At 37.3% G+C, this 23,742-nt stretch overlaps 1 protein-coding gene across 1 annotated transcript in view; it reads right to left on the bottom strand.

The window, feature by feature from the left end:
* Nucleotides 1-200: 200 nt before the first annotated feature.
* LRRK2 (leucine rich repeat kinase 2) overlaps nt 201-23,742 on the bottom strand; it is a 64,091-nt gene continuing 40,549 nt past the window's right edge. Inside the window, exons 31-51 of the mRNA XM_054631402.2 lie at nt 23,412-23,630; nt 21,025-21,226; nt 20,316-20,404; nt 19,561-19,748; nt 18,484-18,638; nt 17,434-17,580; nt 17,089-17,280; nt 16,215-16,361; nt 15,781-15,881; nt 15,419-15,609; nt 14,593-14,753; nt 13,618-13,788; nt 12,172-12,272; nt 11,512-11,706; nt 10,314-10,507; nt 9,951-10,023; nt 8,977-9,161; nt 8,042-8,194; nt 7,125-7,333; nt 3,906-3,980; nt 201-2,000 (exon numbers count right to left, since the gene is read on the bottom strand). Of these exons, the coding sequence (XP_054487377.2) occupies nt 1,879-2,000; nt 3,906-3,980; nt 7,125-7,333; nt 8,042-8,194; nt 8,977-9,161; nt 9,951-10,023; nt 10,314-10,507; nt 11,512-11,706; nt 12,172-12,272; nt 13,618-13,788; nt 14,593-14,753; nt 15,419-15,609; nt 15,781-15,881; nt 16,215-16,361; nt 17,089-17,280; nt 17,434-17,580; nt 18,484-18,638; nt 19,561-19,748; nt 20,316-20,404; nt 21,025-21,226; nt 23,412-23,630 (3,270 nt within the window). The 3' untranslated portion in view covers nt 201-1,878. The remainder of the gene's footprint in view (nt 2,001-3,905; nt 3,981-7,124; nt 7,334-8,041; nt 8,195-8,976; nt 9,162-9,950; nt 10,024-10,313; nt 10,508-11,511; nt 11,707-12,171; nt 12,273-13,617; nt 13,789-14,592; nt 14,754-15,418; nt 15,610-15,780; nt 15,882-16,214; nt 16,362-17,088; nt 17,281-17,433; nt 17,581-18,483; nt 18,639-19,560; nt 19,749-20,315; nt 20,405-21,024; nt 21,227-23,411; nt 23,631-23,742) is intronic.

Here is a 23,742-nt window from a genome sequence, read left to right as displayed (position 1 = left end):
ACAGGTCACCTCCCATCTCTGGAGAAGGGGAAAGGGCTCAAGACATGCACTGCAACAGAGCAGTGTGCAGCAGGAATGAAGCTCTGTCAATAATACCTACAGAGGCAGGATTTTGCATCATCCTGAAGGAAATAAATGCCACAAAAGCTGCACAGAAAAGCTCCTCCTTAAAAATTCAATCATGAGAAAGTAGACTGACATTATTAACAAAGCACAGTTTTAATAGAAATGTTTAGGCTTGCATTTCAAAATGACTTACAAATAAACTTAATCACAATGCATATATTCTTTTCTTTTAAAAAAAAACCATATTCATTCTAACATAATATATATTTTCTGAGTTATAAAATCCCATATAAATAGCAAAGTTTTCTCAGTACACAGATTACAAGAATTCATAGAAACAGGGATGCATATCTGATAAGAATCCTGAGTATGCATTCCACAACTGGCAGAAAATAGAACAATGCTAGAGTTGGACACAAGTAATGCTGTTGTCCCAGTATGTAATTAAAAAAAAACCCAAAAAACCCACAAACAAAAAAAACCCCCAAAAAAACCACAAAAAAACCCCAGAAAAACAAAAAAAACAAAAAAAAACAAAAAAAACAAAAAACTGAGAACTTTTTGGTTGCTCAACCTTGTTCAGCTCCGTAGACTCAGGAATGGCTCTGGATGCTCCACTCCCTGAGGTTTTTGGGAGCACCCTGTGGATTCTTCTGGTATCAAAAAAGAAAACAGTGTCTGTCTTTAGGAGGACAGAAATAAGGCACTTCCTTAGAGCAGGTCAGTGTGGGCTGTAAGCAGCAGCTTGGACTTACAGCCAGAAAGCAGCAAAAAGTGACTCTTGAATGATGATGTGTGGAAACAAATTTGGAAGAGGCAGCCAGTTCTTACACTCCTCAAGGTTCCCCTGATTATCCCCCAAAACAACATAAATTCCAACAAGAATGAAGAAGTGGAAACTTTGCATGTTAGGAAAACCAAAGCAAAAGTTTCCCTGTTTTTAGACTGAGGTAAGCAAACAAGCGAGTTGGACTAAGAACAAGTCATAGCAGCATTTCGATCAGAGCATTGACCCCGTGCTTGCTCTTCTCTCTTCCCAGAGCTGCACAAGGGAGCTTTGTGCCTGGCAGTGCTCCCAGCCCAGTGGTGTGACTGCATCTCCCCGGAGCAGGCCGACTGCAGCGCTGCACGAGGACACCCACCTGCCCAAGCCTCACCGTGTGCTTCCTCCAGAGCTATTCTATTAGAGGAGCACAATAGGGTTTTTCTGGTCATAATGAAAAAAAAAAGTCAATTATTCATGAAAGAACCACAGACAATTCTGCCTGTTGTTTCTAAAGAGTAATGTAGTAATTACATATTCCTTTAAACGCTGCTGTTAGATAAAAGCTGATGTTTTTTCATAGGATCACAAGCTCTGACATTACTAAACCATGAATCATAGGAGCAAATTCATACATGCAAACTGCAGTAAACACACAGAGGCTTAAATTTTGCTTCTTATTAAAGTGTCAACTCATAGAGATAATTAAGCAAATTAGAGCCATTTATAGTCTCCTGGCTTATTCCCAGTTTAACTGGGATCAAAAAGTGGATGAACAATGTCATACTTAAGTTGAGCCATAGTTGCAGAGAGCAGAACTTCACAGGTAAACAACAGATCCATGATAGCATTTTAGAATCAGAAATTCCCAACAGTTTTCTGTCCTTTCAAATATTAAAAGTAACTTCTTTCTTCTTGTCATCCTATGAATACTCTCATGGTAATTTTCTTCCTGCTTTAGGTAAAAAACAACAGGAAGAAGCTGTAAATATTGCACAGTATGTTAGGATAGAAGACTAGAAAAAAAAGGGCACTTGCAGGGTGACTTTTCAGTCCAAAGGAAAGCTCTTCATTTTTTCTGCTAATTCCTGTCTCATTTCTATGTGTTTTTTCAGGTTTTGCACTTCATGGGGCAGGTTAATGTCCCACACTGACACACAGGATTGTAACTCTGGAGAAAAAAAAAGAAAATTTGAAAACTGCAACAGAGATGAGTTATTGCACAAATAGAAATTATTTTGCTTATCTGCTTGTTCTCAATTACTCATAAATTCACCCAACGAAGCATTGGGTAAATTTATCTTTAGGACCCAGAAGACAAATTCCATGACACTTTGTGTGTGAAGTGATGCAGTTCTGTGTTACAAGTTGTTTGTACTTGCACAGTGATTTGCATTCTAGTTCCTAAATTAAGAGTATCCCATTTAAAAGTACTTGAAAAAAACATTTCTGGTGCCCGTGGGCCTTAAGGAACTGACCTGAGCTACAGCTAATGCCAATACTGAGGTGCTGCTAAAATTTCATCTCTGTCTTTCCAACCAGATATACCCTAAATGCCTTTGAGACTCAAACCCCATTCACTGTAAAATAAAAACTGATTTCATAAGCTAGTGAATATACTGGAAAAAGGTCACTTCTTCAGTCTGCATTCATGCAAACAACTCTTTGTTCATGAAGAATTCACACTGTTTTTAGTGGAATAGCGACAACTGAGAACACTTACATGAGCTGAGGCTTACAAACTAAGGCCCCAAGGATTCTGGAGTCTCTGATTCTTCTCTGTAACTAATGTCACTCTTAAATAAAATAAAAATGCTAACAAGCCAATAAATGTTCTTATGGTTACAGGAATTGGGGAATACCACAATGTAAACCCAATGCTCTAAAGCTTGACTCATTTCAGTCAGCTCATCTACACTTGCCCTCCTTAACTTTTTACTGTCATTGCCACATTTTTAGGGGTCACTGAAACTGGGATGAGATAAAGATGAAGAAGGACATTGATCAGAGCATCAACTTTAACTGTTCTTAGAAAAATCTAAAGATGCAGATCTTCTATCTTCCAGCACTTTGCTAATTGTCAGGAAGCTTTTACTGATGTCTGACCGAAATCTCCCTTGCTGTAACAGAAACCTGTTAAGTGCTTATCCTACCCACAGGGAATATGTAGAAGTCTTTATTCTCTTGCTCTTCATTTACATATTTGAAGCCTATTATCATGTCCTCTCTAAGCTTTATTTATATTAGCCAATTTAACTCCCTGCGACATTTTCTCACAGGTTGCATTTGTCTCCTCTGGACTATTCCTGATAGTCCAGATCATTCAGCAATGAATGGTTAGGCTCCTCCAGCAGAGGCCATATTAGCACTCAGCAGAGTGTAAGAATTAGCTCATGTCTTATAGACACCACTTTCATGGTGTGAGAGTGGTGTTTGCCTCATCTGCACCCACGTGACAGAGCTGATTCATGACCAGCCTCTGATCAATTCTGACCCATTTTCTGCAGCACTGCTGTTTAAGCTGATCATTTCCTCATGCTGGTGCAGCAGATAATTCCTAATTAAATAAAAGGTCTTGCATTTGTCCTTACAGAATTGTATCCTATTTCCTTCCAGACCATTAGTTCTATTTGTCAGGGTCACTTTGAGTTCTAATCCTGCCCTCTGGGGAGCTTGTCTTAGCTGTGAGTTGTCTGCAAAACTAACAAGTACATTCATTATTCTTTCATTCATATCACTCATGAAAACACTGGGGATTCCTGACCTAGCACAAACACCTCTGGAAATCCATTTGATAATCCATTCTCCAATTAGACAATGACATTTACTCTCCAAATACAGTTTTGCAACAAATTGTATTATATTCTTCAAATAGTGGATTCCTCAGATACATTTTTGGAAGTTACTTTCAGTTTGTATGAGCCCAGATAAGCAAAAGAAAACAAAAACTATTTAATAGTAGTGTTTCAATAAAATTTTGTCAAATGATGATCAACTCTTCACTCTCAGTGAGTAGTCAAGCACAATAGTGTCTCCTCCACTAATAATACAAGTTAGTAAAACACAATTCAGATACCTTTGTGATATTTGTTGTCTTCAGTGTCACTTTTATAGCAATATCCCAAAACAAGGACCACATTCTTGAGACTCCCTTTTTCAAAGAAATAAAATGTCAAATCTTAATTTCAATGTGAATTTTGTAATATAAGGACAGAAAGAGTAAATGGCATCAAGGCATAAGAGCATAAGAGGACAGAAAGCAGAGTTCAATCAATCAGACCCTTTATTCAAAATCATTAACCATGAAAACCCAGACACAAAGACAATACAGTTCCCATCTCCATTTAATGTCAGGGTTTATCAGGGTTCCAAGGCATAAGCACAGGATCAGCCAACCAGCCTGCTGAACAAGCCCAAGAACAAAGCACCCTATTATACAGCACAGGCAGAGGTGGTACAGTCACAGGAAACAGATGTCACAGCAAAAGGACAGGCTGCAAGTGAAGTCCCAGTGCACAGCAAAACATACCAGTTCAGTTATGAAAAAAACCAAACCAACCAAATATGACAAAAAACTGAGTAAAAATTATGAACTAAAAGTTTTAAACTTATGATGGCATATGGATAGGAAGTGGAAATAGGGGATAGATCATAAGAAGGTGCCTACTGAATAACACAAAAAACCCCTGTAAGACAGGAGTGGTTGGATCACAAAAGGATAAACAGAATGTGCCAGTGTTTCAGTATCAACTTCCTGCTTATTTCCAACAAGACATGTCTATAAATGTCTTGCAAAGATAGACAGAAGCTGTCACGTGTTCTCCTGCCACAGCAGCTCCCTGTTCCTACTGGCAGCACATGAGGGAGGAGAGCCCTTGTCTTTCAGCCAGCAGAGGAATCCAGGGCCCAGCCTGGGTGCCTGGAGAGGAGCAGGCCAGGGAAGGAGCAGCCTCCCCATGCAGCCACCCCACTGCAGCTTCAAGCACGGAGCCAGACGCTCCCAGGGCAAACATGAGCAGGGGAGCAGCTCCTGGGGCATAAATAGACTGGAATATGGCTTAGCTGTGAAAGCTGCAGTTGGGAAGTTTTTTAACATGCCTGGGACCTCTGCAAGGTAGAGAGAGGTTTTTCCTGCCTGAGGTCAGCACTATATTCTCCTCTGAGAGTGATGTAAATCTGGTTATAGTTGATGAGGGATGGTGGGAACCATACTCATGCTCCGTGCTCAGATTTTTCATAAATTTTATTTTTTTCTATAGCCAGTCCTATCCATATTCCTTACAAAAGTAATTGGAACTTAAGTATAATGTTTCTTATTTAGACCTAGGTCCTGTCTTACTAAATAGAAATCTAAATTTGCACTTGCAAAATAAACTACAGATTTACATCTAAATTATTCTCTATGGTAAGTCTCATGCCTATTGAACACAAATGTGTTATGTGACAGAGTTGGAAAACAACATTGTATTTCCATATTCATCTAGATAAAATTAATGTCTCAAAGTCTGGCAATCTCTTTTTCCTGAAATATTTACCTCTGCTTGACATTACATGTTTTAACCTTAAATGAAACTATTTCACACAAATATTATAAAAACTATTTCCCTCTATCTTCTCTTATTTCATATAAGCAATGTGGTACTGTTGAAAAACTGCTCAGCAGCCTCAGTGCCATTTTCAGGGATTCCAGTAGAAACCAAGACCTTGAATTTAGGAAAAAAAACCTAGCCCTTATAAATAATTGCTGCAAAAAATGATCAAAAGAAAAAACTACACATCAAACTGCATATATCAATCTTATTTGCTGTTCTTGAGATTTGTGCAAATGCAGCTAAACTCCTCAATATTAATTTTTCTATAAATAAAATTCTGATTAGAAATGTTGATGTGACTGAGCCTCAAGGCTTTTAAAATCACACTATTCTATACAATGTATTTTCCCAATCAATGACAGCAGCAAGGCAAAAATTATTATGTTTTCATGGCAACTATTTTTTATAAAATGCTGAAAATAAAATGTCCTTTTAAGATACTAACATTGTAGCCATCAGATGGAATGATAATGCCTGCTATAGCTGGCACCATTACCAGCTGGGCTCTGACCAGACTGTAACACTTGCTGTTCCAGGCAAAGGAAAGTCAGAGGAAGGTGAGGTACATTTGACTTATACAACGTTGCCAGCACTATGACCTGACTGTAGTCTATGGATTCTTCTGGTGCCAGAAAGGAAGAAACAGCTCACATAATAAGTTCCTGATGGTAAGGAGAAAACATCCACAGCCTGCAACTGTGATATCTGCTAGCAGAATTACAGCGTGCTGCTGAATTCACAACAGCTTCAGTGTTAGCTTGTTTGGGTTTTTTTGGACAGCAAACACACTTTAAGTAACACTGACAGGGAAACTCCAGAGTTTTTTCCAAAAGACAGTGGAAAGTGATGGGAATCCACATATTGTGCCACAAAGTACTTTTTGAACTACGTGTATTTTGACTGTATTCATCACAGCAGTACCACAAACTTGAGTTTGTACGGCTTTCATTACTTTTGGGAAAGGTGCAGGACAGTGCACAGGTGAAGGAAGTTTCAACAGCCAAGGAGTGTCCCTTCCTCCCTTCCTCAGCTGCATTCCTGTGGCTGTTGGTGGTCACCACTGAAACCTCACAACTCCTGTCTGCCTACAGCAGCTCAAAACAACTGTCCCTGATGACAGCAGCAGCACATCTGTACAAGTCCACACCCCAAGTCCAGGTGTGTAGCACTTTACCAGCTCTGCTGTGATCTGCCCGTGACCCAAATCTAAAAGAACTATTCCTGAATGAGGCTGGGAGAAGAAAACTAGCCAATAAGCAATGAAAATAAGCCAATAACCAAAGAAAAATGATTAAAATCCAATACAGTCTACAGAGAGAGAAGCTGTAAGTGTAACACTTGAGATGGAGAAAGAACAAAGGCAGACACATGTAAGAGAAGACAAAGTGACACGAGACAGAGGATGGTGAGAGCTCTGCTGAAGCACAGCACAGGGATGCAGGTAAGGTGGGGAGTTCACCTGCAGACCAGTGATAAGCCAGGGAAGAGCTGCTGATTTATGTGGGCACAGGTATTCAGCCTACTGGTGTTCAGTTTACACCCCAGAGTCTGACACTGATGGAAGAGGACAGCCGTGGAGTAGAATGAATGAACAAATCCTGGATAATGCTAATCTGCTCCTGGAACACCACAACAAGCAGTACAGAGCAAGCCTAAACTTAGCAGTGATTCCAAAGTACTCACCACCTGAAGGTTTTACTTACCCAGCTGAGCTGTTATCATGACTCGAACAGAATCACAGAACTTGTCTATAACTCGGACGGGACGACGTGTTGACAAATCAAGCAGCAAGATATGTCCTCCTCCTGTCCCTATCCACAGTGCAGTATTCTTCTGCAGGCAAATGGTCTTCACTCTTCCAGAATAAGCCAGTTTGTGTTTTGATTCCTTATTTAATTTTTCTACTTTGTTCCTATAAGTATGGAAAGAATTTGCATTGGAATTTGGTGGCACCTATTCTGCACCTACTAAAATGACACTCTGATACCAGACTTTTAAGCAATCATTCACCAAGCCAAACACAAAATTCTCATGCAAACAAACTGGAATGAAAACTACTGGACTCCAAAGAGCCATCTGGTCTGCTTCAGAAAACCTTTAAATAGAAGGCAGGAACACTTCTCAGTTCTCCCCCCGTCTGCAGGAGGTTAATGGCACAGCAAAGCACACCTACACCTGCTCCTAACCTCACCATAAAAATAAATGGATACGGCATGCTAAGGCAGAGGAACAATTTAAATGCAAATGAAAAAGTTGCCACAGTTAATAAAAATCTGATTTCTTACTGCATTTGTGCACTGTAAAAACATTCTTGTTCAGGGGATGCAGGAAGTAAATGGATTAGCCTTAGGACCTGAAGGACAGCAAAAGACTTTCTTCTTTCTTGAGCTAAACGAACCTTCTTGACATCATAGAGAAATTGGGGAAATACAGTAAGGGTCTTTAAAAAGTGGGATTCTGCATGGAATATTCTGAGGTTCTGGGCCAAAAGACAGGATAGGAAATCCAACAAACTGGATAAATGCCTGACTTCTGGCAGGTTAGGGTACCAAGCTAGAGAAGGCAATCTGATATTCCCCTTCCTATCGACCAGGCCAAAAATCTGAAATAAACCACTTACTTAAGAAAATGTGCACAGTCAATTAATTCAGAAAGTTTTTCTGTCTTCTTGTCCCAGATTTCCACAAAATGGCTGTTTTTCTTGGCCAAGTAGATGGATTTGTCTATTGCTATTGAAATAATGTTTGCATCACTGTAAGCATTATGACAGAACCTAGAAGAGAGAAGAACTCCAGTCAGATACATAGAAAATACCTAGTAGAAAAACTTCACTACTTCAAGTGGGATTAGTTTCTCTCTGACTCTTGCAGAATCATTCAGCCTTAAAATCAAATTAGGCTAAGATACAACTGAAAGGCTTTGCTTTAATCTTCCTACAGTTCAACATAAATTCTCATAGTAACAGAGTTAGGCTGCTGACATCCTTGGTGGCACATTAATGCTCAAAGTCAATTAATAAATCTTTCTCATCAAACACTGTTTTTCCCTGCTCAGGAAAAACTCCCCTTAATTTCAGAGTAGAATTTGTCCATGTGAGAATTACCTCAAACACTCCCAAATCCTCAGTCAATAATTTCTAAATAGTGAGAATTCAGCAATCAGACATGATTAAATATATATAGGGCAAGGATATGCACACATATCATACTGACAAACATGGAAGGACAAATACTATGATAAATATGTATGTGTAATTCTAAGTAAAGTAAACAGGGCCTGGACTAGACCAAATGGAGAAGAGAACTGATCAGTTGTATAGATATTGACTTCATCAATACTTTATGGAGTAAAATGTATTTACTTGCTTAAAAGCAGTAACAAATACTTTCAACATTACTTTCTGGTACTCCATCTGCATTATGGAAAGAAAAGAAGAAAAACAACCAAACTCAAAGAATGAGCTCTAGAACAAAAGATTACATCAAAGTACTGTCAGAAACCTTTGATGAAAACAAATGAGCCAAATAACATCACTTATAAAAATCAAAAACTTACAGTTGACTTGTCTTTGTTTCAATGAGCTTTTGAACAGAGAAGTCACTGGTTAAGGCAATGATTTTTGTTCCACAGCCTCCCCAGATTACATTTTTTTCAGAGAAGCATGAGGATTCATTTAAGCACATCAGGGGTGTGCTAACATTTCCTATAGTCAGTATCTTCAAAGGTGTAGCACCCTTACACTGCAAGAAAAAATATATTCTGCATTAGAAGCAAGGAGGATGCAGACACTCAGAATGCTGTTAAAACAAGGCCACACAGCCTGCTAATGAAATTTACTCATCCAGATTTTCTGATGGCCCAGAACATTTCCAGAAAAGCACCATATTCCCATCATGGATGTCCCATAGGAGACAGCCTGAGAGCAGAAACAGGCCAGAGCAGGGACTGACACTTTCTGCAACCCCTGGCACAATTCAAAGACTGGCTGGAAAGACACTTCTGTGTCTTTGAAGACATCCTACACTGGACCATATTCTAATTCTGAAATGCACTGCAACTCCATAACTGCTCTAAATGCATATGGTCAGGAACTAAACCTTCAGGTGCCAGATGATATAAACAGCCCCCAGCATTTCTTCATCTGTTCTGTGAGCAGAACTCTGATCTACAGAAAACCTAAACCATATTTTATTTTTGAACATAGCTGTTATACAAAAATTTACTAAATGAGAGGGAAAAGGAGCTATTACAGCAATAAATAAAGGAGGTCAAAACTGTTAGAATATTCTTAACAACAACCAGTAATGTCAGTCTCTAGACAGTTTGCCAGGCCTTTCAAAGGAATTTTCCACCTCTTAACTCTTTTGTTTATAGCAGTTATTGTAAAGTGTGCAGTTCCTCTCAGACTGCAATAGAAAGTTAATTTTAGTTTTAGAGAAGCAATTAAAAATAAATGGCATGAAATAAAGCTACTCTTGCTTTAGATATTACTGATAACACTCTGTAGAACAGACAGCAAAGTTGTCTACCTTTACTGCTCTGTCTTCAAAAACTGCCAGTTTGCCATCAGCTGTGCCTACCAGGAAGAAATTCTTCTGTTTGCTGAAATAAAATAAAATAATTAATTCTAGAAGTGCCTTAATCAGGTAAGAAAAATTAAAATGAGAAGTCTCTAGAATTTCAAGTATTCAATTAAACACTAAAAGCAAACACAACCCCTATGATCATGAATGTAGTCCTGAGTTGCACTGGGTGCAAAATTAAGTGGAAACACAGGTAAAATAAGCAGTTGTCAGAAGAAAAGTGCAATGTGTACGGATGTCGTTTTCTGAACACCTCAGTTTAGCAGAATTTTCAAAATGTAACCCAAAACATTTATAATTCATTTATACCTTTGCTTTGAAAGAGAATTACAGTATAAACAAGTGACAGAATCTGACATTTTCTGCAGACGATGCCTTCTTGTTTCATCTTCTGTGTTAACTGCCCACAGAGAACCAGACTGGGTTCCTGCTACAATCCAGTTTTCTTTCTCAGTAGGAAGAGTCACTAAGGCCAAACTTATAATTTTACTGTCTGCAATATCCTGAGTCAGAAAAGAAGAATAAAAACAACTTGGTCATTATTTCAGTAATGGCAAATGCTAGAAATTACTGATGATAAAAATATAGCACAATCTTCTTGGACTCTGGACAGACCCATGGCCTAAATTCCCCTTTAAGAAATCTAATTCCCTATTAGCAGAATACATCATCAACTGGGCCACCTATCTTACAAGTGCTGGGAAGGACTCCTCAAACAGTACACAGGAAAATCTCTCAGCTGAATGCTGACAAAAAAAGATACTCTTTTTATTCTAATCAAGATCTTGAAGCCATCAGAGAATTGAAAAAATGGAACTTTTGCAATACTAATTGCTGACAATGAAAATACTGACCTAATATTTCTTTTTCTCATTTTATTTTTAGAAAAACAACCCTTATAAGTTATACCAAAGCTACCACTTCAAATGTATCATGGTCAACAGATGGCAGATGGAAATAGAACTGAAACAACTTTGATGATGAATCATGCTCAGTTCTGGCACACATGTTCATCACAGCACATCAGTCCTGGGTAAAAACTTTCCTCTTTGCTGATGGGATAGGACTGAGATGTACAAAATCAAATGAAAAGAACTGGAGGGCATCACCAAAGTGGCACAAGATGGCCTTTGTGGAAAGTGAGAAGTTGTTAAGAGACAACCTGGATTGTAAAAAGGAGGTAGAGATATGAAGATCTGCCTAATTGTTAACTCCTTTCTGTAGTCTCCATGCTAGAAATAGTTTTCATCTCAGTAGAAGAAAGCAATCCAGTAGTAGAAAGACAGTATTATGAGAAAGTTCAGGCTGGATAGCAGGAAGAGAATAAAAAGCAACTGCTTTTCTACTTCATTTCATGGATACAAAGATGACTCACTTATGAGCAATCTATGTTTCCTCAAAGCTTAGCTTTCCAGAAGTAATATCCTGCTGTAAAAATGCAATTAATTTTTCTGAAATATATCTGTCTGCCAGAAAAAATAAAATAAATGTCAACTTTCCCACATACCTCACAAGTATGTCCATCTGTGTTTAGGTTAACAAATGAAAGTTGTGCCTTTTCTGTGTTCCCATTGCCTATCCAGACTCCTGCCTTCTTGCAGCTTTGATTGGCAGCCACCATGCACTCTGCTGTAGATGTGCTAGGTATGGAGACATATCTCATCAAACAGATAAGCTCTGCAGAATTCAGGATCTCATAAACCTATAAAGAAAGCCACAGCATGCCCATGGTGATAACAATGGCTTGTACAGCAATAAATAACAAGCAACAGATAACAGCATTTTTTAGATTTGGACACAGTATCTCAGCAGCCCTGGTCATTTGTTCTGCCACAGAACAGAGTGTAACTGCACTGGATACTACTTAGCAAAGGCTTTTTGCATAGCTCCAGTAAAGACCAAAAAGTAATCTGAATTGTGTTTCACTCCAATTGCTACACAGCAACACAGGGGAAAATAGCAAGCTAGAACATGTGGTTGGTAGATTTCAAAGGAACAGTTTATTCTGGAAGGTGAGAGCAGGCAATATTTCATGGCAGTTTCCATTCCAGAAAAGAACAACAGAAAGAAACCTGTGCTTCTCATTAACTTAATGTCTGATTCCTTTTCAGAAACCGCAACTTTGTACTGCCATCTATCATAAAAAAGCAAATAACCTAAGTAATACCTGGCAAGATGTTGGTCGTTCCTGAGGGTTTTCCTTCAAACACTTTTTAATTAAGTTTTCAACTTCAGGCCAGGGGGAACACCCATATTCTTTGACAGGATCTAGAATGTAAAATTACATAACTTATTAACCAGCATTTACCATAGTTCTAATTAACCTTCTTATTTTTAGAATTCATCTAACTTCTTACTGAGCTGCTCTAAGAAATATCACATTCTTAGGTAAAATGTCAGCATGAACAGCTTGGAATTGCTCATCTGCCATTATAGGCTAGAGCATAAAATGCTAGAACTAGAGCCCTTTTAATTAACAGCAGTTAAAGGAAACAGATTTTGCTTTTTCTTTTTCTTTAATGTCCCTGTGCCTGGGACTGAATCCTGGGCTGTGTTTCCATTAATGCTGGCCATTCAAGGCTATGGTACCTCAGTCAACAGTCTTTCAAATTCCTGTAAACACTGTTTTCCACATTTATTCTTCTGAGTTATATGGAATACACATGAACTTCCAATAAAAGGTACAGCAAATAGATAAACAACTCCATATAGCATTTACATGATATGGCAATTTAAATTCCCACGTAGTGCTTGGAATATGTATCTTATGACTATAGCTGCTGAACTCCCTGAGAACAAATCATTCATGATGGTGCCTGTATTGCTTTTCCTTTTAGTTTATCATAATCCACAGCAAATATTCCAGTCCTACCTCAGAAAGGTAACATTAGTGATGAATACCTGCAAAGGAACATATTCAGTGCAGCAAGAGACAGGCACTGTTTGCTTGTGAGATCAGCCAGCCCCTCTTTTGGTGGAAGTATAAAAATTATGAGCACAGGTTGAAGGAACTCCAGAAACTAATACTTCAATTATTGCACAGGGCTTACAATACAGTCAATACAGCTGCATTTAGGAGATACTTAGTCATCAGTTCCTGGGACATCCTCTTCAGAAAGGGGGCGGAAACTGTCTGAGCTTAGAACTGGACTGTTCTCCTTAAGGAGCAGAAAACGTATGAACACTCTGCCTCTCATAATGGAGAAGCTATGCCAGACTGAGTGATGCTGTTCTTTCCTAAATGGAGCAAAAGATTCCTTAAAGAATGTTTCATGGGTATACCCACTATTGCTGGGCAATAAATAAGAACACCAGACATTCAGCTTGTAGTGCTATAAAAATTCAACAGCTCTCAACACTGGCAGAAATTGCCCAAGTTATGTTGTCCTGAGTTATATTGTCCAGATGATTACATCATCTCCAGCCTGATGGCCTGTTTAATCTTCCTTCCAGCAGCCAATAATTCCATATTGTAATGCAGAAGGAATATGAAGAATGTTATATTTTTCTAAGTCTCCTTCTATGATCACTGTTAGATACAACATAACTCATAAGACATGTTATTTCTGGAGGAGGCAGGACAAAAGCTAAAACTTTTAGAAACAAGGCATACCTGGTAATTTTCCTTGTATTGCTAATTCATCAAATTCATTTGGAAACTTCAAGCCTTCCATTATTCTACCTCCTCCTGTTAAAATATCATAAAGCAGCAAGCCAAATGAATAAACATCAGCTTGCTGATTGTAAATAACATTTCCTCTGGCAACCTCTGGCGCTCGAAATCCTGCAAATAAATCATTCATTAATAAGTATGCTTCATGTCAAGATGAAGCCATCTTTGTACTTTAAAAAGTAAACAATGATTGATAAATATGGCACAGGAAGTGCAAGGAAAAACAAAGTATTTCTGGCCTGGCAACAGCTTGTATTTGGCAGATGTCCAAAAATATCAGCAGTAAGTATAAAAGAAGGGGACATTACATCAGTTACAGAGCTCCTGCCCCTTTTAATGTAAAATAATTACTTTATCAATGAATGCTGAAAATCAAGGGCAAGTCTGCAGTCTTTATTGATGGACTAACATTTAACACTTGAAGTGATGCTCCCAAACACAATTTAAAGGACCTAAAGGAACTTTTCTAAGTGATTGAGTTGTTCAGGGCTTTAGAATGGGTGCTAATAGGTTCTCTCTAAAGTTGGGGAACAGTGAAGATATTTATTGCCTTAAAAAAATTAAGACTTACATACACTTTACTGGAAATTAAAGCAAAAAATGTTAGCAGTATAATTAAAATATCACAATAACCATATCAAAATCAGACAAAAAAATATTATGAATGCATGCAATTTAATTTCTTCTTTTTAAACCTTTAATATACATCTTGGTTCTTCTAAAAGGTGTTAAAACATGAACAGGAGGAATGGCCAAGAGGTCTAAATCTGGCATCACAACTTGTAATATGTTTAGGACTCCCTTTTGTGACTTTCAACTAGAATATAGATTTGAGTTACTTCTTACAGACTACATTAAAAATATATTAGCTATTTTTGGACATAATGGACTTTAAATCAAATCCTATTTCCATACCTGGTGTGCCTTCTGAGGTTTTTATTCCCATTCGGCAACAATACTGGGCAATGCCATAGTCAGCTATTTTTGCAATAACAGCTGAATTGGGATATAAGGTAAAGAGCAACACATTGTGAGGCTTTAAATCACGGTAGATGATCATTGCTGAATGCAGGTACCTAGTAATCAAAAAATATTTACTGAAAGCATTCACAAGTTAGGGATGCATCTGTATACACACACTGAGTGCATTATTCTTGTAACAGTAAATTGTGCTTTCAAACGTGAAATATTGTGTTACAAATGTCAAACATCACCAACAAGACACAGCCTTTCTGGATAATGACTTTATAATTGTTCTGAAATACATTTTACTGTTTACTACTTTACTATTTACATTGCAGTCTTTTAGTACCAAGTTTTATCTGAAGAGTCACTGATAGTTTGAAAAATGCATCTTAGTACCTTAAGCTTAACCCTCTTGCAGGTTTTATCATTTTCAAGTCACACTGCAATGAGGTGAGGTGATTAATGGACTTTCAGAACTTGAAAAATGCACTAAATTAATTTCTATGACATTTCAGTAAGAAATCAACAGCCACATGGAAATTGCAGCTGGAGTCTTGCAATTTCTCTACTTATATGAACATCACTTGTTAGCAGGAAAAAAACAGATAATGAAAGTACATATTACATATCAGCCAATCAACCATAAAAAGACAAGAATTTGTCAGAGCCAGGAAATATTCTGCTTGAGATATGAGAGAACAGAAGCTTTTCATCTGCAGTATAGCATCTTTGAGGCTATATCCTGTTTTTACAGCAATGCAGAAGTCACATTTACCTTAAGCCATCTGCTACATGCAGAGCTATCCTGTGCTGAAGTGTTCTAGTTAAACTTGCATTTTCCTGTTGAAGCAAACGATCAAGAGATCCCTTGAGGGCCAATTCCATCACCAGCATCCGGGGACGGATTGCAGCAGCCAGCAAAGACACCAGACTGGGGTGGTGGAGGTGACAAAGCACTGCAAGCTCCTGCAAATTGTAAAATCAGATGAAATAGTGCAAAAAGCATAATCTCTACATCTGAAGTAAACTGAGGAATGTTTTAGAGTGAGGACTTGTAATTTACTTAAACTTTTAAAACTCTTTGCTAGGGCTGGTATTCCAAAAGCAGCATTACAGAAAAAAGGCAGGATTTCTTACTTGTCTTAGGAGCCTGAGGGAAGTATGTTTATTGAAAATCTTTACAGCAACCTCTTCACCCCCATAGGATGCACGGTACACAGATCCAAAGCCACCATCACCTTTTCAACAATAACATTGAAGAGTATTATTAAAAAAGGGATAACAACCATGTCTCAAAAAGAAGCTGAAAGGGTTCAGTTTTAAAATATGTGGATCATCTACTGTGTTAAGATTCATGATCAGTAAACTAAACACATAAAAAGCAGTGTCCTAGTGCACAAATTAATGGAAAATTCAAAACTCAATAACCTGGAATTCAGAATACTTTAAAATAATACATTTCTTCAGAAAATAAATCTCCAAAATGCTTTTCATATGTTGCAGAACTGACTTCAATAGATTTGTTTACATAATCTCCATAAAAAACCCACACCCTACAAAATAATGCTTACCCAAGAGAAATTCAGGAGCTTCATCAAATTCCAGGTCATCATTGTTCAACATAATATTTCTAGGCAAATCAGCAAGTATCAGATCAGGAGCAATCTGAGCAATTGGAATGGTCTGTCTTGGTTGATCTGGATTTACCAAAAGGTCACCTAAGAAAAACAAAAGAGAAAATGAAAATGAAAAAAAAAAAAAAAGAAAGGTATCAGTGAAAAAGCACTGAAAGGCATGAGGACCTCTGAGAATGCATAAGATCAATGTACCTAAAATAAGATTAATATATGTGCTTATATATATATATATGTATGCATATGCATGCACACAGACATAGATACTAATTAAGTTTGCCATTCAAATTCTTGGTTCCTCCATGTTTAAGTATTTTCAAGGTTCTATATATGTACCTATTAAATGTGAAAAAAATGGCTGCAATGTAACACTAACCAAGACATAATTTTTGTGTCTGTAAAAAGAAAGAATGCTGTCAGTATGTAGAATGCCATACTGAATATTGTCTTTTAAATTACTGTGCTATGTGATCCAACCAAGAGATCAAATATTAGTTTTGCTATCTGCTGGATTCAGTTCCAAGATTGAAGCTGCATTATCAGTATTATGACAAAATGATTCTTTCCATTATGGCTATTTTTATATAACTACACAGAGTAGATGCAATGTCTCATATTCTATTCTTATATATACTAGACAGCTCTGACATAAAAAACCCCAAACTGCTTTTGACTTAAACTAATTTTTTCTTATGGAAATGAAACATTTTTAAATAACATGAAATACACAAATGTTATAAAGGGGATGTTGCATAGTATTTGTGTAGATACAAGTGCACCTCTATAAACCTCAAATGGCATAAATATATACCTTCTTCAGCCTTCCTAAGCAAGTCATCAAGTAGTATTTTTTGGTGTTCTTCACCATCTTGAAAGCTGTACAGCGCCCATTTCTTCAACAGTGTTTCCCCTTCACCACAAACATCTATTTCCAACAAACCTGGAAACCATTCTTCCATAAGAGAATCTATGTGATCCACAACTTGCCCCAAAAGGATGCACCCTTTGAGAAACAAAAAGAGGGGAATTACAGACCCAGTCTGCCATACTTTTAATTGCAAAGACAAATTCTATATTCCAAAGGCAGAAGCACAACAAACCAAAATGCCAAGCTGCAATCAAACTGGAGCAAAATTCAGGCTCAGGAATAATTAACCTTTTCTGCAAGAAGGTGCTGTGATTTTCAAAAAACTGTCAGGGTTGTGGTCAAATTCTGCTGATTCCACTAGACAATAAGCCTCAGGAGACCAGTTCAAGTAGATGCCTTGTCTCCAGTACATTCTGTTAGGACGAAGAGCTCGCTCTAGAAAACACAAAATTAGATGACAAGTCTGATCTCCAATATGAATGTCAATTTTAAAATATTCAGAATAACTCATGGTACTTTGAATGTATAACTATGATTGTAGGGTTATACTTACCCAAATAACAAACAAAATAAAGGCTACAACCTTGCAGGCAGCACAGCCCCACAAAACTGAAATATATGTCAACTTGTGTTCAGTTCTAGAAGGCATACTCACAAATTGTATTTAACCAGGTGGCAAGTCATGCAGCAGGTAGGCATTACAGAAATGCTTAGGTACGTTCAGGTTCAAGCACAGAATATCTCAGGCAAAATATGAAAAAAAGCTGTGATTTAAATTTTTCCTGTTACATACTCATGAAATAGCAGGATCCAACTGGAATTTGATGCTCAGAAGAAACTCAAATGCCAGGACATCAGGCATTTACAGATGATATTTGTAGAGTATTACCATGTGAAAGCATGGAATTCTTGGAAAAAAAGTAAAAACATATCCCCTCTTTCTGATAAAAGCATAGCTTTGAGACTTAAATAAAGGGAGAATTAATGAACCTGAAGAAAAGCAGTTTGTTTTTCTGTGTGGAAGACATATCCCTTCCTGTATTCTTTGTGGAAGCAAATAGCAGTAAACATATGGATTTCCCCTATCTCTAGTATGTGAAGGGGAGAAATGGACCACTCACAACCTTAACTTTCTTTTACACACAACTGCAAGATCAGGCACTATCTGTTCCTGGATACGTCTAAATTACAAAAACAACCACTGTCTTTTTCTTACAGTTTTGAAGTGTTCAGAATTTAGCTAAAGCAAAACAGTGTTGGGGACTAAAGCTTTAACATGCAGGGTTGGCATTCAAGGCAAACTTGCACGCTATTCCTTTTGAAGATAAAGATTTGTACCTCTTCCTGATAGCATGTAAGGAGATATCTCAAGCAACCTGTTGATGAGCCTGGACCAAAATCCCATAGGAAAGTATGGCATCTCATACAGCCTGATGATAATTTCAGAATTTTCACAGTGGGGAAGCTCTATAACAGGTCTGTGATCAGACAAGCTGAAAGAAGAAAAATATTTGATGACGTAATATATCTGAGCTTATGACATATATATTATTTATAATGTAAAATGCATGATTTATTAATGAATGCATGATCCAGATGGTAAGGGAGCTAACAGATAGTGTGTTTGTTTATTATGCTTGCTTGTGTCAAAGTGAAGTTCTGACTGTAATTTAAACCCAACAGTAGCTCACTAATGGATCATTAGATATTTAATGCAAATATGAGAAAAAGTTAAGACACACATAAGGCAGGTAAGATATTCAGATAAAATCTTCCTATGTCAGGGCTTTGAAGGACATAAAAATCTGAATCAGTGCAGCCATGAAACACTCTCTCCACTAGGCAACATAAACATTACTAAACACATTAGGGAAATCTGTAACTGAGGCAGAGAAACTGAGTTATTTGCCTCAGATAAAACCAAAATACCACATTCAAAGTCATAGCACTTTTTTGTCACCACATTTAGTATGTACACTTTTGAAGGAGATAGTGACTCTGAGTAACTTGTCAGTGGTTCTCACTTCATGCAAATAAGTTATGGAAATGTTTTGTTATCTTTTAAATTTCAATAAATATCTGTAATGCTGGCACAGTGCTGTGAAGCTAAATTATAACCTCCTTGCTGCAGTCTTGAAGCATGGTAACTGTGAAAGAAGTACTATACTCATAAAGTATTCTATAATTTATAGTTTCCACTTACCCAGCATGTTGATACATAAGCTTTATCTGCTACAAGATCAGTTTAACATATCTCTTCTGAAAGCATTTACTAAAATGTAATATACAAAGAGTCTGTCATGCTTTCATGTACCAAATTGCTCTGATGATCAGTGAAACTAGTTAGCCTGATGGGAGGTTTCAATTTTGATCAATCTCTATGGCTGTCATTTGTGGGTTTAGCTCCTTGCTTACCTGCTTGGGATTAGTAGTTGGTCCTCTCCTAATGGCAAAGCAATCTGAAACTTTTCCAGAAGCTTAAAGTATTGTGACATATAGATTTTAGGGAACTTGCTCTTCTTCAAAAGGAATTTTTCCACATCTGAACGCTTCACAATTCCCTTAGGGTATTTAGAAGAGCCTTCTACTTTCACCATCAGAATCTTTTAAAAAAAGTGAAACAATTTCAGGTGTACATTCATCATTAGATAAAAGTTTCAGAGGTTAGAAAATCTGAATATATATAATAAATTTTGAGAGTGTTTCTAGATCACCATTTCATGGTGTCACTCAAGCAGTCTATCTGCTGCTCTCCCATTCCAACTTCACTTCCACTCACTTGTCTCTGCCATCTGTACCTGGCATACAATTACAATTTTCCCTCATTCTTACAGCCTTTAGCCCAAAGTTCCAGCTTTCATTCTAACCTGTGGCAACATATTGCAGGATTACCTTGCATCCATGGGGTTTTTCAATTTTACATGTATTGTTGTGTGTGTTGCAGTTTAAATTATATAGGGCATTACAATGTAAGAACAGACAAGCAATAACACAGTTGTCCAGAAAGCAACAGAAACAGAAAAGAAAAAAGTAAAAAAATGTGGTCCTTGAGAAAATTCTAGATCATGAAACAATAAAGAAATGGTGAAGAAGGAACACTGATGAGTTACAGTGGCTTTAGACAGGGGAAATGTACCATAATTGCATACACAAAAAGTGTTCAGTCTGACCTGTGCCATGATTTTACAGAGCCACTTTGGATCTACAAAATACAGATCTCGCAGCTGTAGTGCTGGGTCCTGGAAATGAAGGAGAACACCTGCACAAAGAATACTTAATTAGCAATGCATTGCTCAAGATCCATATTAAGCAAAGTAAGCACTCTGCTCTGGGCTGGTTTTATTATATGATTTGACATAAACAATTTGAATACTAAATACAGCTATACTGATGTCAGTATCTCAGAATAGTAGAGTGCAAGCACAGCATGCTCAGCTTTACCTTCATTTTCAGAATTTTCATTAGATTTTTAATCTGACTTGCATTTTTGCTAAGATCTGTGTGGTTTATTATTTAATTTTAGAAGTCAGTACTGCACTGAGATAAGCTGTTACATGTATTCCTCTAACCACAATTCTATCTGAGTGATTGGAGCAATTGCATCTTTCTTCAGCAACTGTACTGCCTAACCAGCAGTAGAATGTTTCCAAGGAGGGGTAAAAGAGAGCAAGAGATATAAATTGTTACAGTACTGATCCTTCACATCATGGCATTCCCTTCCCAATAATGTGGTTTAACAAACTGATGTTACCCAAGCTTAGACACCTCAGCTTACCATTTTGAGGCTACCTTGTGAAAGACATAAAATCATGTACAGATCTGTCAGCTGCAGATTTACAACAAAGTGTTAACAAACACATATGGAAGAGAATATTTTACCTGATTCATTCAGAAAGTGAATTGCATGAGGGAGTTCATTTTCATCCAGCTGTAACTGGCCTTCTTGTACCAGTTCCAGCAAGCGTTTCTGATCAATTACAGGAAATTCCACTGGGACGTTTTTACGTTCCAGCAAAATTCTCTTTTCCAGCTCCAGGTAACTGTCAGGAATTAGCTGACCCACCACTGGCTGATCTCTGATCTGTAAAATTATGAATAATAATCTTAAATTTATTATTTATTATGTGTATAATAAAGTATGTAAATAATAAATACATTTATTATTATTTAATATATGTATTAATTTATTCATGTGAAATGATGAAAATAAAACTAAGATATAAAGTGTATGTCCACTCAATAGAAGCAGAAAGGACCAAGAACACTCATTTATTGACTAACATGGCTTCTGAAAGGTAGATGTAAGTAATTATTCTTTTAAAATGATAATGTCTTCCTATAAATAACTACTCAGAGAATATTTCCATATTACTTGTACATAAAAAATAATAAATGAGGTCTCTCAGAAGATGTTATTTCAAAGAGAAACTTTTGTTCAAAGTAAAAGGAAAATATTCACTGTATGAGCAGATTGTATCATACATCTTCAGTTAATACAGAGCAATAGACAAATTAATAATAAAAACCTTTACTTCTTGTAGTATGTAATATCTCTAGCCATGTCTTTAGGTAAATGGGGGGGAAGAGGGTAGTAGCTTGATTAAAAGTCTCCACTGTTGGCAGTCAGTGGACAAGAGAATAGAATGAAATAAATTTAGCCACATGAGTGACACAAATGGGTGCTCTGAGCCTCTTTTCCTTCCTGCAGACACCCTTTGGTATTTGGTAATCACTAGTACCCAGTCAGGTTTTCCTTCCTCCATGCGTGCTGACTGATCAACTTTTCTGAGGAAATGGGAAACAACTTTCCCAATATTTACAAACTGGCCTCATAACTGTAATTTTTCTCTCACCAATGTACTGTGATGTTTTTAATGTGTCAAAAATATAATTGGTACCTTGTGCAGATGAAATTAGTACCTTGTGTAATTTCAAAGACTCCGGAGTACTTGATGACAATGCTGAATACTTAACTAATGTGGTCTAATCTCTAAGCAGATTAGAGATTGCAGCCTTGTAACATTCCTTTCACAAATTACCTACATAATTTATGGTAATTATCTCATTTCTTTCAGGCCACCTTACATCTGTGTAAGTCATAGTCTCAAGAGATGTAGACATTAAAGGAACAACATTTTTCAACAAGCAGAACTTCTCTGGGGTGTTCAATAAGTATGGTGAGACACAGAGCCACATAACAACACCATCTCAGTTCATGCCTACAGGATGTATGAGAGGAGGAATTAACCCATTTCACTTGAGAGGGCACCTCCTCACCATTTAGGACTGGTTAGCTGTTCCTTGCACTGGAATGAAGTTAGAGACAATTTGGATATAGCTAAGCTGCTAATTCCTGAGAGAAACAAGAGATGTGTGTACACTTTAACTCATTTGTAGCACCACTTGAGTGAGGCTAGTCATAAATACATCATTTGCTCTATAAAATCTTCCAAACAGTCATTTGGAAGAAATTTGGGTTCTGGTATGATTCACGAAGCTCTGCCATTGATTTAAGTAGCACAGGACATCACCTTTTCTCTTTAATGTGCTATGACATAAATGAAAAATGAAAAATGTGTTGTTGCATAAATTAAAAAAAAAAGTATATTCTTTTTGTTACAGATAAGATCCTGTCTTTCTACAAGCTCCATGCCTGGGCAGATCTCTTCATTCACACTCAGGGCTTCATGTTGTGGCTAAGGATAGAGCAGGGAATGAGTTGGGATGACTTTGGAGACAGAATTACAAGTGCAGATATTCCAATCTAGGAGGATCACTCAGACCACAGGATCTTCCTTTCCTGCTTTTTAATTCACTTTCCTCTTTATAGAAATAGTTTCATGCTATGTAAACTGAAAACAGTAAATGGGAAATCAGTTGGTTTTCACAAACCACAACATCCTATTTCCTGTCCCCTGAAATCTTGCAATACTTACTGTAATTACATGGTACCGCCCAAGAAACCAAGGTTTTAATGAAATTTCTTTGTAAGACAAAGAAGGCTTGTTTTTCATTGAATACTTGATTTATGGCCCTAGTGCTTGAAAACAGAACTTTGCTGGGATTTTAAGTTAATTTTCTGGGAAGAAAATCAAATTAAAACAAACCTGGTGATTTTCATTCACTATTTTGCTGTAACACTTTATAGAAGGCAAGATGACTTTGCTATCACATGGGAATTTATTTAATTATGCAATAATGTTCAAAATGCATTCACTTAAGTCAAACAAGGATGTTTTCAACATTAAAACCAGTATGTATCTCACCTTGAAGTGAAGACTCTCCTTTATGATGATTTTCCGAAGTCTGATGATGGAATCAGACTCTTCTGTGGCATTGACAAAGTGGTAATCCTGGATTGCTGGGAAGCCTCGCTTGTTCAGCAGCTCTCTGGTGATTTTACTCACGCAGGCCTTACGCTGCATTTCATCAGAAACATCCAGATGAGTGCCAACAAGAATCACAGGGGATGTTGATGCTCGAGCCTGATAGTGAGATCCATACTGTTGATTAACTCAATAGCAAATGTTGATTTTAGAGTTTTATATTCACATAAAATGTGAGCGATTTAGTCAAACATTCAGAGAGCTGTCTATT

The sequence above is a fragment of the Agelaius phoeniceus genome, chromosome 5 (genome assembly GCF_051311805.1).
Source record: "Agelaius phoeniceus isolate bAgePho1 chromosome 5, bAgePho1.hap1, whole genome shotgun sequence".
Taxonomy (NCBI): domain Eukaryota; kingdom Metazoa; phylum Chordata; class Aves; order Passeriformes; family Icteridae; genus Agelaius; species Agelaius phoeniceus.
The sequence above is the reverse complement of the archived record's forward strand: the minus strand, read 5'-3'. Positions and strand labels throughout refer to the sequence as shown.